The following is a 15,402-nucleotide window of genomic DNA, read 5'->3' as shown; positions in this document are numbered from 1 at the left end:
ATTTCTTAACTTGGAAGTCATAGTAAGATAGCAAGAAAGAAGTTGCAAAGAGAAGGAACTTTTTGGTTTTTCGGTGTTTAATGTGAGTAAAAATATGTGAAATAAAATTGTAAAAGTGAAAAGGTGAGTTTTGTTAATATTCATCTAAATTGTTAATTTTAATCCAATGGTTATTATTTACCATTTGTATAATGTCGATCTAGTACGTGGAATGGTGACTGCAACGTCAAAAGAAAGTCAAGGTAAAAAATCAATGTCATCCTATTTGTAAATAGAAAAAGTTATTATTTTATTGAATTAGTAATGAATATGAAAAAAGAGAAGAGAAAATCATACTAGAAATTGGGTTTGGCACGCCCTATGGTCACCGCCGTTGGTGTCTCGTGGTAGAGCCTTGTTGATGTCCCTCTCTAGTCATTGTCGTTCTCGCCGTTGCCGATCACGTTCTCTAGTTGCTAGAGCCACCAAAAAAGGGTGCAGTAAGCAACTTGGAGGTTCAGGAAGTAACAACCTTGTAGATACTGCTATATTGCGTTCCGTATCTGTGTGTCTGAGCGTGAAAGGAGCATGCAGTGCCACACTCTTCCTCTGGAGTTGATTCGAGAAATTCTTCGGAGATTGCGGGTGAAATCTCTCTTGCAATTGAATTGTGTGTAAGGTATGGCATGCTCTTATTTCCAATACCTAATTCTGCATTTCCCATTTTGAGTTTGCTGCATCACCCTCCCATAGACTCCTTCGCAGGTCAAATCCTTTTTTTGTCGAATCCATTGATGTAGAGAATTCCAGTGCAGTGAATTTACCTCTCCCTCTTCCATCATCCCCACGCAATTGGGGCAAATATAAGATTTATGGTACCAAGCATCAGATTTTGGGTTCATGCAGAGGGCTCATACTTTTGCACAACAAGACGAGGTATGAGAACTATCTCATTCTGTGGAATCCATCAACAGGTGTACACAAACGGTTATCCAATTTGAAATTTGATTCAACAGAGTATTATTTTCTATATGGTTTTGGGTATGACCCATCCACAGATGACTACTTAATAGTTCTTGTTGGATTTTTGGATGAATTCGATGAAGAGCCTTATGGTGTGCCTAATGTCCACATTTTCTCCTTCAAAACCAATTCGTGGGAAGAAGATAGTGTCCGTGTTCCAAATGAGATTTTCCACGGTAAATTCAGATCAGGGTCTCTCTTGAATGAGACTCTTCATTGGTTGGTTTTATGTAAGAATCAAAATGTCCCTGTGGTTGTTGCCTTTGATCTGATGCAAAGGACAGTGACTGAAAGTTGGAGTTTTTCACAGATTCCTCTGCTGGATCATTAAACTGTTGAAAAAGTATGATAAGTATAATTTGAGGGTATCTGGAGGATGTATCAGTGTTTGCTGCTCAGTCATCATAGACTGTGCGAAGACTGAAATATGGGTGATGAAAGAATATAAAGTGCAGTCGTCCTGGACTAGGATCATTGATATCCCTGCTTATGGCATTTCCCTGATATGCACCACCAAAGATGGTGGAATGTATGTATCACAAAACCGTCCATTACGGAAAATTAATCGCAACGGAGAGCCGCCTGAGTGCCTCGCATTCGATGGAGATAGAGGATTGTTCTGTGCCAATCTACCATCTGGGTATGCATTGCACAAAGCACAGAATTTTCATATGATACCCTGCCAACCTTAGCATGTACATCGTAAAACGAATATTTGCTTCATAGCCATGTTGTAGAATTTTGGCATGAATCTCCTTACCCTTCTGGAGAGGGCAGACTGATAGCCCCAATTCTATTCCACAGATTTATGATTCTTTCCCAAGTTTCATCAAATAACTTGCTAGCATGTTCAGTAGACCCAAGCTCACAATACATGTTGACAAGTTTTGGTGCTATTTACTTGTTTTTATTAAGAAAATTATTGAATGACATATTAACTGTTTAGTGCTTACGAAATATTACAGTTTAGTCCAGTCCTCTTTTCTTAAAGCCAATGGCTAGTGCTCTGTGAGCTCCAAAATCAGAAATCAATACAACATTGGTATATCTCGTTTAATGCTTGACACTGGTTTATACTCTATTTTTGAAAGGTACTAATGCTAGACGTTACAGAGGGTCATTTCAGTTGTTACATTTATTGAGATACTTGTAGAGTAATTGCATTAAATTTGATTTGAATTGTCTTTTTACCAGCTTCATCTATTTAGTGTTCTTTATATGTGTGTGTGTGCCTGCGTGTATTGGTCTAGGATGATTGTGCAAACATTGGACCCTGGAGAATTGTGCCGTGGCCTTGTTGGTATATGATCAAATATAGGTGGGAGACAATCCTCATTTTACAAGCTGGTTTTGCATGATTAAGTTAGACCAATTCCAGATTCTAAGATATCTTCCTATATCATAGACAGTTGAATAGAAAATTTCTCTGTTGGATCAGGTTGTTTCAAACTTCTACATAAAATTTTATTATATAATATACAGTTATTAGGTACGATCCTCTGCCTTTTTACCTATTATCTAGCTTATAGCAAACTATGACTTGTTAGTTTAAAGTTAAGTCTAATAAAAGGAATGTAAAAGTACCAAATTAACGAGAAGTAAGGCAATTGGTGTTGTTGAATATGATGTTTTTAGCAAGTGGCTTTTTGTTTTTTTGGCAGAGTGCTGCTTTGTAAACATACATGTAGGATAATTCACGTTTCTGAATTCATTATAAATATTTTGTGTACAAAAGATAGGATGAAAGCAGTTTTGCTGTAGGGATTTGCTTGAAATGTTGATAAGTTAAACATCGTTCGTGACTATAAATATTAGTTGAAATTAAGCACACTGATCTCAAAAGGTGGGGACAAAATGCAGAATGTTAGGTAATATGCAGAGCTTTCAAATTGTTTCATATATGCGCACTTTGAGATTTCTTTCAACTCCTGCAAAATTTATTCCCTCAAAATGTGGAATAATCAATACTATTGTGACCTTTCTGATAGTTGGAACCATCTCTGGTGTGACATTTGAAAAGGTTATCGTGAAAGAGTGTTAACTTTGACATGCTTTTTAAATGTCCAATGGCCAAGGGATTTAGACTTTGGAGTACTATTCTTATAATATGAGCAGCTACATTTAATTTTTACATTACATGCCTTTATGTTTTGATTTATCGTTCACCCCCAATAAAAAAACGATCAATGTAATTTCTTATATAAAATAAATCACAGGCAAAAATTAATAATAGAAGAACAAAAATAAAATCCATTTGCTTTCTCAATTCTTCAATAAAAAAAAATCACGAGCTATTAGTCATTGATCAAAGTAGCCATTTTAGCTATTAGCTGTTATTCAGAGTAGCCGTTTTTGCAAGGACAAGCTCCAACGGTGTAATATATGGTGAATGAAAGTCATTATAATATGAGGTATTATTTAATAGAGATAATATATCTGAGTGAATTTCGTTTGTCGAAACTATTCCAATGTTGCTAGGAGACAAGATATAGTTATTCGTCCAACCACAAGAATCAACTGAAAAGGAGGTCAAGCAGACTTTTGTAAGAAAATTAAAAATTATTTTAAATATTTATTGTCATGTCTTTTTCTTAATTTTTAATTTATTATGTACCCAAAACTTATAGAAATGTATTTTTATTTTTAATTTTAGAGAAATAAATTATGCTAGAAAATAATATATATTATTTAAACATGTGGGGCCGATTTAAATTATGAATTCACTGGAGTAAAAATCTGACAGAGTTGTTTTTGGGATTTTCAAGACACCGAAGCCCCTTCCTTAAAAGGATCATGAAGAGCCAAACTAGTCTCCCTCTGGAGTTGATCTGAGAAATTCTGCTGAAATCTCTGTTGCGTTGTGTTTGTGCAAGTCATGGCGAGCTCTTATTTCCGACCCCGAATTTCGCATTTCCCATTATGACCTTGCTGCAGCACCCTCCCATAGACTCCTCCTAAGATCACATCCTTTTTATGCTGGATCCTTTGATATAGAAGCACCGCTTCTAGAGAATTCCAGTGCAGTGAATTTGCCTCTCCTCCTTCCATCACCCCCACGCAATCGTGGCCACTATATAACTTTAATGTTCATTATGATTTCAAATATGAGATTTTGGGTTCATGCAGAGGGCTCATACTTTTATACTACCAGTTAAGGAATGAGAGAGATCTCACTCTGTGGAATCCATCAACTGGTGCACACAAACGGTTATCAAACTTTATATCTAGTTTAACCTCTCGATATCTATATGGTTTTGGGTATGAGTCATCCACAGATGACTACTTTTTGGTTCTTCTTGGATTTAATTGTTAGAACTTGTTGTTCTTGCTCACACACACACAATCAAAAGAGGTAACTTGAGGAAGGAAAAAAGTGAGAGGTTTAGAGAGAAGCAAAACTAACAAATAAGGAGAAGAATGAAAAAATCTGAAAAATTATTATTGAAAGAACAATGAAACAGTATTTATACAAGAGGGACAAGGACTGAATTGTATTTTACATTTTGGTCCCTCACTAACAAATCATTATTAACTAACCAACTAACTTCCTATATTAGAAAGGCTTAACAAGCAAAGTCAAAATTACTATCATTTCTAACACTCCCCCATAATTCTGACTCTCATTCAATCATGATCATCATCTTGTTTCTCAAGTCTTCAAATCTGTTCTTCTTCAAAGGTTTGGTCAGTAAGTCTGCAAGATTATCTTCTGACTTGCAGTATAGCAGTTTTACCTTCCCTTTGCTCACCTTGTCTCGAATAAAATGATACCTTGTTTCTATGTGTTTGCTTCCACCATGATCAACTGGATTTTTAGCAAGGTTGATTGCAGATTTGTTGTCCACCAGTATGTTTATAGCTTCTGTCTTCTGGATCTTCATTTCTTTCAACAGTTTTCTTAGCCATAAGCCTTGACATGAGCACATTGATGTTGCTATGTATTCAGCTTCACAAGTTGATAAGGCAACCAGATCTTGCTTCTTTGAACTCCATGACACCAGTGCATCTCCAAGTAGGAAAATATATCCAGCAATGCTCTTTCTATCATCATTATCTCTTCTCCAGTCTGAGTCAGTATAGCCAACCAGTTCCATGTTTGAATTTGTGATGGTATTTGGCAGTAGAATACCATAGTTAATTGTACCTCTAATATACCTTAGAATTCTCTTTGCTGCCATCATGTGAGGAGTTTTTGGAGCTTGCATAAATCTACTGATCAGTCCAACACTGAATGCCAAATCAGGTCTTGTATTGCACAAATAACTTAATGAACCCACAATCTGTCTGTACTGAGTTTCATCAACAGGTTCTCCTTCATCTCTCAAACTCAATGCCAATCCTGTTTCAGCTGGGGTGGCTGCTGCATTACAGTTAGTCATTCGAAACTTCTTCAACAGGTCTGTAGCATATTTGCTTTGATGCATCACAATTCCAGCTCCAGTTTCCTTGAACTCAATTCCAAGGAAGTATGAAAGAGATCCTAAGTCAGTCATTTCAAACTGATTCTTCAGCAGTTGCTTAATCTTGTCAATCTCTATTTTGTTGTTTCCTGTGATGAGTAAATCATCAACATAGAGGCACAGTATTACTAAGTCTGACTCATATTCTCCTTTTACATATACTCCATGTTCAGATATGCACTTGCTAAAGCCAATTTGAATTAGGACACTGTCAATCTTCTTGTTCCAAGCTCTTGGAGCTTGCTTCAGGCCATATAATGCTTTCTTCAGTTTGTATACCTTTCCTTCATGTCCAACAACTTCAAATCCAGGTGGTTGTTTGACAAACACTTCTTCTTCAAGATGACCATTCAGAAATGCAGATTTTACATCAAGCTGATACATTGACCAGCCTTTCATGCTTGCTATTACAACTACAAGTCTCACTGTTTCAATCCTTGCCACAGGGGCAAAGATCTCACCATAGTCTACACCTTCTTTCTGTAGGAATCCTTTTGCCACCAATCTGGCTTTGTGTTTAACTACTTCACCAGTAGGATTTCTCTTCACTTTAAAAACCCATTTTACAGCAATAGGTCTTTTAAGTTTAGGTAACTCCATTAGCTGCCAAGTATGATTTGTCTCAATTGATTTCAGCTCCTCTTTCATAGCATTGACCCACTTGTCATTCTTCAAGGCTTCTTCGAAACTCATAGGTTCAGCATCTGCATATAGGGCAAAGTGTACAATATCACCTTCATCTGTGATTTGGTTGTCTTTCATGACTTCATAATCTTTCAACATTTGTGAGGGTTGCATAACCCTTTGAGACCTCCTGGTTCCTCCTTCAGTGTTCCTTGTAGGCATTTCATCAGTAGTGTCACTCAATTCTTCTGGAATGATTGAATCTACCAGAATCTTGGTTGTATTGTTTATAGGGTCCTCCTTCCACTCATATTCCTTTAGTTCATCAAATATCACATCTCTACTCACAGAGACCTGCTTTGACCTTGGATCAAGTAGCTTGTAACCTCCAATTGCATGATAGCCTATAAGGATCATTTGTTTACCTTTATCATTCAGTTTCTGCCTCAGCTGCTCAGGGACATGCTTATAACAAAGTGAACCAAAAATTCTGAGTTGATTCACTTTTGGTTTAGTACCAGTCCAGGCTTCTTTAGGTGTCACTCCTTTTAGTCTCTTGGTAGGGCATTTGTTGAGTATATAGACTGCTGTTGCAGCTGCTTCACTCCATAGGAAATGAGGTAGCTTCTTAGTCTTCAACATGCTCCTCACCATATTCAGGATAATCCTATTTCTTCTTTCAGCAGCACCATTGTGCTGTGGTGTATAAGGTGGAGTGAACTCATGAGTGATACCTGCCTCATCACAAAACTCAGCAAATTCCTTGGAGGTGTATTCACCACCTCCATCAGTTCTTAATGTTTTTATACAGTGGCCACTACATTTTTCTACTGAGGCTTTATATTTTTTAAAAATTCTAAGCACCTCATTTTTCTTCTTGATTATATAAATCCAAGTCATTCTAGTCAAGTCATCTATGAATGTTACAAAGTACCTGTTTCCTCCTAGGGATTCAACCTGAAGAGGACCACAAACATCTGAATAGATCACCTCCAATTTCTGTGTTGACTTTACTGGTACAAATTTCTGAAATGCATTCTTTGGTTGCTTGCACTACAGGCATTCTCTGCAGTTTTCTGTCATCTGTCTCAACTGAGGTATTCCTTGAGCCATTCTGTGCAGTTGACTCAAATCCTTGAAATTCAAGTGTCCAAATCTGTAGTGCCACAACCATTCCTCTCTACATGTCTCAGCCTGCAAGCAATTGTGTTTCATGACTTGAATACCAACCTTAAGAGTTCTATTCCTGTTCAATGGAGCTTTGATGATCAACCTTCTGTCCTTGTCATAGATCTTCATTTCTTTATCCTCCATCACCATTCTGTATTTCTTTTCAAGTAGTTGGCCAAGACTCAGAAGATTGCATCTCATGTTTGGAACATAGAGCACATCCTCAATGTATGACATTGTACCATCCTTTCTTTTAATCACAACCTTGCCATGACCTTCAACTCTTATAGTGCTGTCATCTGCAAATCTGACCTTGTGATTTACTGACTCATCAAGGCTAACAAACCAGTCCTTGTGACCAGTCATATGTGTTGAACATCCTATGTCCAAGTACCATTGATCTTCTGCATCAGCTCCAGTCTTTGTTGTGACCATCAACAACACTGGTTCAGTGTCAGAAACAACTCCTGTGGCTAATTGTGCTTCATCATCAGCATTTTTCTCCTTATACCAGCATTCTTCTGCATAGTGACCTCTTTTTCCACAATTGAAGCATTCAACATTTCTTTTATCCCATTTCTTTTTGCCTCCTCTTCCACGAGTACCAGAACCACCACTTCTTTTACTACAGTTATCTCCACTTCTTTGATCAGGTTGAGGTTTACCTTTATCTTTGGAGTAACCTCCTCTACCTCTCGTGTTCTGGAATCTCCCTCTTCCTTTCTTGCCTCTGTTATTATCAGAACCACCATTTCTTGACTGATGGTGTGCTTGCAGGGCTTGTTCTGTAGCCTTATCATTTTCTCTTTCTTGCAATCTTTCTTGCAATCTTTGTTCATGTGTCTCAAGTGATCCTTGTAATTCATAAACAGATAATGATTCCAAGTCCTTTGATTCCTCAATTGGAACCACAATGTGATCGAATCTTGGATTCAGGGTTCTCAGAACTTTCTCAACTAACGTCAGATTAGTAATTGTATCACCACAACTAGTGATTGAATTTGCAAGAACCTGCAATCTTCCAAAGTAATCTCCAATGCTCTCAGTCTCTTCCATTTGCAGCAATTCAAATTGCCTTTGAAGAGTCTGAAGTCTCACCTTCTTGATCTTATCAGCTCCTGCATAAGCCTTGTTCAGAATGTCCCATGCTTCCTTTGCGGATTTAGCATTTGCGATTTTCTCAAAGTGAGAATCATCGACACATTGATGCAAGATCACCAAGGCTTTGCAGTCTTTCTTCTTTAGATCCTTGAATTCAGTCTTCTGTGAATCTGAGGCTCCTTCTTTTGGAATTTCTATTCCATTCTCAATCACATCGGTCAAATCTTGAAATCCAAGCAAGGCTTTCATTTGCACACTCCATCTGTTGAAGTTCTTGCCGGTTAGAATTGGAAGATTTGAGGGAAAAGGACTATTGGAAGCCATGATTGGAGAATTGGTCCCTTTTTCGAACCTAGCTCTGAAATACCACTGTTAGAACTTGCTGTTCTTGCTCACACACACAATCAAAAGAGGTAACTTGAGGAAGGAGAAAAGTGAGAGAGGTTTAGAGAGAAGCAAAACTAACAAATAAGGAGAATGAAAGAATCTGAAAAATTATTATTGAAAGAACAATGAAACAGTATTTATACAAGAGGGACAAGGACTGAATTGTATTTTGCATTTTGGTCCCTCACTAACAAATCATTATTAACTAACCAACTAACTTCCTATATTAGAAAGGCTTAACAAGCAAAGTCGGAATTACTATCATTTCTAACATTAATGACTCTAATAATATCCAGATTTTCTCCTTCAAAACCAATTCGTGGAAAGAAAATCGTATTAACCTTCCATATAAGGTTTGCTACTATAAATCCAGATTTGGGTCACTCTTCAATGAGACTCTTCATTGGTTGGTTTTCTCTGCAAGTATGTCCCTGTGATTATTGCCTTTGATCTGATGCAAAGGGAAAGGTGGAGTTTATAATTTGAGTCTGCCATATCATTTAACTAGGGAAATCTATGAAGTGTATAATTTGAGGGTGTTGGGAGGATGTCTAAGTGTGTGCTGCACGGTCCGAGGCTGTGCAACATCTGAAATATGGGTGATGAAAGAATATAAAGTGCAGTCGTCTTGGACTAGGACCATCGATATCCCTGCTTGTGGCTTTTCCATGATTTGCTCCACCAAAGATGGTGGAATGTATATATCAAATATCTGTGGATTACAGAAAATTAATCACAAGGGAGAGCTGCTTGAGTACCTAGCATATGATGGAGATAGAGAGTTGTTCTGTGCCGAACTACCATCTGCGCTTTATAGAGAGAGTCTGCTGCCACTCCCAAGTGTCATTAGGGAAACAACTGAAGATGATGACCAACAGTAACCAACAACCCAAAATTTATGTTATGCATTGTTTTCCTATCCTTTTCACCATTATATTCCTATTCATCTTGTGTTATAGGAAATGAAAAGTTATATGCTGAATGTGTAATGTGGTATGTGAATAATCTTGCGTTCACATGTTCTACTCTCCCCATTCTTGCTAGCAATATTTCCTTTTTAAATTATATAAATGATACATAAGATTGCAAGGAAAGATGAGTTTTGATGGGGGTGGATTCAATTTACCTTGCTTAGATAAAATATTTGATGCCTTGCTTACTCAGAAGCCACAGCAATCAAAGGATATTTAAGTGGAAAATTATACAACAAAACAACTAATTTTGAGAGGAAAACAAATTGGGATTTCCCATGAGGCTTTACAATTTCACCATTTTACTGCTAAAATCTTGGAGAATTTTCAATTAATATCCTAACATTTACAATAAGCTAATGTTTCCTGCAGACCACGAAATATGCAAGAAAATATATACTGTTACCTTGATGTCACTTTCCTACAGATGGTGACACTGTTAGCAGAAAGCATGGAAAAGAATGATATATATATATATATATATATATATATATATTAAATTATATAGTGTACAACTATGTTTCAGAGTAGGAGTTGACAGATACTAGTTGGTTTTATACATGCTATTTAGTGTCTTTATATTTTCTTCTCTTAATGTTGTTATGTTTGCAGTATGTTCCTCCTATGTCCTCTTACATAGTTTCCATATTCAAACCGCATTTCGTCATTTCACAGTTTTAGGTGACTGTTTTGGTAAAAACAAACAGCTACAGGCTTTTTTTAAGTTAATATGCTGCCCTTATTGACTTGAAGTTTTTGAGATGTCGTTGATCTTAATCACCTGGGAACCAATGGAACGCATAAGCTGGAAGGGTTGTCACTAATCAAGTTGTCATATGTACCAATCTTGCATGCAATCTGTCATACCTTAATTATATCCCTTAAGATACTTTGATTGCCTTTAAATTACAGTTTATGCAGAATTTGCTAATATTTCCATTAATTTTTTCCCTTCCTTTGCCGGGATTATATTTAGCTGCATAATCAATAACCAGGAGATAGAATCTGATAGATCCATAATCTATAGCTATATTCACTGTTAGCACACTTGGTTTTTAATATTTGGTCTTGATATAAGTGAAATATAAATATCAAACACTGTTTGTCCCTTTGAAATCTCACCATCTTCATACATTGCTATCAGGGTGCTAAGAACTGGCAGTATAGAATCAAGACCCATTATAAGGATATAGCCTTGAATCAACTCTCCTTGTCCCAATGTAGCCATACCTGCACAAGCTTAAAGCACACTAACCATTGCTACTGATTTTGGAACTGAATCACATGCCTCAAGCATCATTAACTGAAACAGTTCCAGTGCTTTCATAGGCATTTCATTTTTCATATAACTTGCAATCATAATGCTCAAGAGACTATTTTATTGTCAGGCATTGCACAAAGAACAGAATTTGCATATGATTCCCTGCCAAACTTAGCTTGTACAGCATAACATGAAAATTTGCTTCATAGCCATTTCACAGAATGTTGGCATGAGTCTCCTTACCCTTCTTGAGAGAGCAGACTGGTAGCTCTGAAACAACACAATCCTTAAGCACATATGTAACCTAATCCAATCCAGACATTTATGATTCTTTCCAAGTTTTATCAAATAACTTGCGAGCACCATCGGTAGACCTAAGCTCACAGTATATATTGACAAGCTTAGGCGCTACTTGTTTTTATTAGGAAAATTATTGAATGAGATATTGAATCGTTGCAACATCAAAGTATGGAATCAAGACCCATTCTAATTTAACATATTAATTAACTGTTTAGTGCCTACATAATATTACAGTTTAGTCCAGTCCTCTTTTCCTAGAGCCAACGACTAGTGCTCTGTGAGCTTCAAAAATCAGAAACGAATGCCACATTGGGATATCTCGTGTAATGCTTGACATTGGTTTATACTCTATTTTTAAAAATGACTGATGCTAGACGTTACAATACATACGAGAGGTTTATTTCAGTTGTTACATTTATTGAGTTACCACTGGAAGAGTAATAGCCCATTGACTATAAGTCTTCAATTTTATTTGATGTCTGATTCATGATTCAGTGCAGCCCTAAACCGTTATTTCATTCAGTTATTGCATGCTAAAAATCTTGAGATGGAAGGCATTGTTTTGAGCATTTGATTTGTCTTTTTTACCAGCTTCATCTATTTGGTGTCCTTTAGGAATATATATGTAGAATAGGTTCATAGCAGGGTGTATTGGTCTTGGATGATTGTGCAAACATTGGACTGTGGAGAGTTTTATGTTGTTGGCAGTTAAATAAGCGTAGCATTTTGTTACTAGCTGGAGATGGATCAGGTAATTTTTTTGAGGTTTTGTTTGGTACGATTCCTTGACTTTTTATTAACTATCTAGCCCAAGTCAAACTATGACTTGCTAGTTTAAAGTTAAGTCTAAAAGGAATGTAGAGTTCCAAACTAGGAGAAATAAGGCAATTGGTGAGTATGATGTATTTAGCAAATGGCTTTTGTTTTCTTTGCTAAGTGCTACTTTGTAAACATACATGTAGGGTAATTCACGTGTCTGACTTCAATATAAATATTTTGTGTACAAAATATAGGATGAAAGCAGTTTTGCCGTATGGAGTTGCTTGAAATTAAGCATCATGACTAGACACAGTTGAAATTAATCACAAGGATCTCAAAAGGTGGGAGCAAAATGCAGAATGTTAGGTAATATGTTGAGCTTTCAAATTCTTCCAGATACTATTGTTAGGTAAACATTATGACCTTGAGATTTCTTTCAAGTAGTGTATTATTTAATTTTTGCTGCTGTTGCGAGTCTCTCTCGGAAATGACTTTTTACACTATTTATTGAAATTTCGTGAAAACAACGCCGCACGAAAAGTAAACAATGTCATACTTCTGCTGAACAGTGATCAGACACGTAAAAAATTATTTTGTTGAAACTTGAAAGACATTGCTTACTTCAATCAATGGTGTTAATAATGTTAAATGAAAAATGCTCGTGAGCTAATTTTGTCCGAAATTCCACTGTAATATTTCAATGATTCAATACTAACTATTAATATATATTTTGTCAACTTATCATAGATTTTAGATTTTTTAAATCTAATATGAAACTTTTAAGTAAAATGAATTACTATTTTTTTTATTCATATGAATCGAATACAAGTAGGTATAAAAGAATTTATAATAATTCACATATTCTTTTAATTAATTAAACACTATAATAATTATTATCGTCACCAACATTATCATTACCACCGTTATCATCATCACATCACTTTCATCATCACTATCACTGTCAACACCATCAATATCACTATTATCATTATCACTGTGACTATCACTAATATCTTTATTATTGTCGTTTTACTAACATCATCACAATCATCATTATTATCATAAAAAAAATATTCTTAAATTAATTTTAATACGATATGAAAATTTAAAAGAGTTTATTTTGAAACTAATCATATTTAAAAAATTAACTTGAAATTTTTTGAAACTAAAATTAAAAGCTGATTGTTATTTTTAAAAATTTCAAAACTCAACTAGAAACTAATCCAAATAGGACCTTAATCTTGATTCCAGATCAAAATATTTTCATAAAATTGTTTTATTATTTAGAAACAACACCAACTTATGGCCAAAAAGAGAAAAATATAATTTGCAGTTAAACAAAATGATATTTTGATAGTAGGTTCTAAAGCATTATAACACAAGATTACTTGGAAGTATTTACCCTAAAATATTCTTTTATCCAAGTAATTGTTAAGGAAAAAGTTATACTTCTACAAGTCTTCTGATTTTCAAGCGTGAAGCTTGAGAAGCAGAAATCATAAGCAAATGTGTTTGTGCGAGAAAACAACCTGATAAATTATTGTGTCACTATTGAATTTCCTTTCTTGTGACTATGGATGAATGTATGGGGCTAGTAGGGGCTTCCGCCCCTCCCTCAAGAAGCTGCAATAATAAGAAGAAAAAGAAGAAAATTATTATTAATAAAGACTTTAATATATTTCTGATTCCTGATAAATATATATTTTTTTGTGTTTGGTCCCTAATAAATTTTTCTTTCAGATTGGGTTTTAATTTTTCAAAAATATTATTTTAGGTCCCTGTCGTTAGTCTGTAATCGTTAACGGCCTACGCTGCTGTTAATCGGCCACGGGGACATGCCACATGTGGTATCATGTGTAATCTTTGTACCATGTGATTGGTACATGTGATGATCGTGAACCTTCGTTCGTGGGAGTATATGGACAAATACGTGAAGTGAGATTCTTTTGTGGAGTTGTCAAGTCAACGTGATGACGTTGTGATTATTTTGGAAAAGAATTTTGTTTTGTTAATCAACTCCTTTGTAGCTGGTTTTATAATTATGTTTTGAATTGAGGATGTAAATCATAAATTTAATTATATGTATGAACTAATTTATTTTTCGTCGTGTGAATGATGTGTACCGAGTTAATATATTTATATATATGTATAAATTCATTTAAGTATTTGTGTGTTTGTTTGGGTGAACGTATATCGCAAAAAAATTATTCTCATTTTTTCATAAACAAATTAATGGAGTTTTCATTTAAAATCAAAATTTACGCAATTTAGAATAGTGATATCATAACGACAAGATAGATCATTACAAGGATAATCGAAAGAACCACAATCACCAGTGACACAATGACACAAGTTAATGTCATTTGGATTTAAAATAACAAATGGAAGAATCGTTACTAAAAAATTTTAGGGGACCATTTTAGAACTTCAAAAACACGGGAGCCTAATTTAGAACAGAAAAATACATTAGGGAACCAATCATATATTTTAGCCTACAATTTAAATACTTGTTGCTACAATTTTCCTCCAAAAGTAGACGCTGTGCCACTCTATATTAATATTAGGGCTCCAAATAATCAACTTTGCATAAATAAGGAAGATTAGTAAGGTTATTAAAGACTAAAAGATATATAAATAACCCACTTTTCTATAGATTAATACGCGGAATAATTGTTTATAATCACTATTCATAGGGTTTTTTTAATAGGAAAATTTGACTTATTAATTTGTTACACACACGCACACACCAGTACCATTACATAAAATAAATAAATATACACACATATCAGTACCATTACATAAAATAAATAAATATACTTTTAATTTCAAATACTACTTAAATTGTCAAGATAAAGAAGTGTAACAAAATAACCTAATTAAAATATTTAAGCAAGGTCAAATCCAATTTTGTTTTGATGAGACCCTATTCAACATATTTACCCTTCTTAAAGTTTTTTTTTTATCAAAATAAAAGGTAGATCCCTCTTAACAGTGGAAAATAATAGTTCAACATTGAAATGGGTGTAAGAGAGTTGTGCTTAACGTGGTCACACACCCACTGATAAACTTACAATTTAACAATTCAATATTAGTGAAGTTCTTTTGTAGCTAAAATTACAATAAAACAATACAAAAGGAGTTGGGGAATTGCAGGATATCAAATACAAACACTAATCAATCATGTAATCACAAATGAACACAACTTGTACTGCTTCTGAAGCTCGTTCCATTCGTTTCAAATCTCGAAAAAGTCTTGGTCTTGAATAGTGGTCTTGACGAAGATGAATAACTTTGAAACAAAGGATCTCCAATGATGGGGAATGTGCTAGCAAAAATTGTATGAAGTTTAGTGTATTCTTATAGGCAA

General features: G+C 35.1%; 1 protein-coding gene across 1 annotated transcript; it reads left to right on the top strand.

Annotated features, from left to right (window-relative positions):
- The first annotated feature begins 400 nt into the window (after positions 1-400).
- Positions 401-1,333, top strand: LOC114372810 (F-box/kelch-repeat protein At3g06240-like). The gene is made up of 2 exons (XM_028330383.1): positions 401-538; positions 710-1,333. The coding sequence occupies exons 1-2, from the start codon at positions 401-403 to the stop codon at positions 1,331-1,333; spliced, it is 762 nt and encodes a 253-aa protein (XP_028186184.1).
- The last annotated feature ends 14,069 nt before the right edge of the window (positions 1,334-15,402 follow it).

The sequence above is a fragment of the Glycine soja genome, chromosome 2 (genome assembly GCF_004193775.1).
Source record: "Glycine soja cultivar W05 chromosome 2, ASM419377v2, whole genome shotgun sequence".
Classification (NCBI taxonomy): Eukaryota; Viridiplantae; Streptophyta; class Magnoliopsida; order Fabales; family Fabaceae; genus Glycine; species Glycine soja.
The sequence above is the reverse complement of the archived record's forward strand: the minus strand, read 5'-3'. Positions and strand labels throughout refer to the sequence as shown.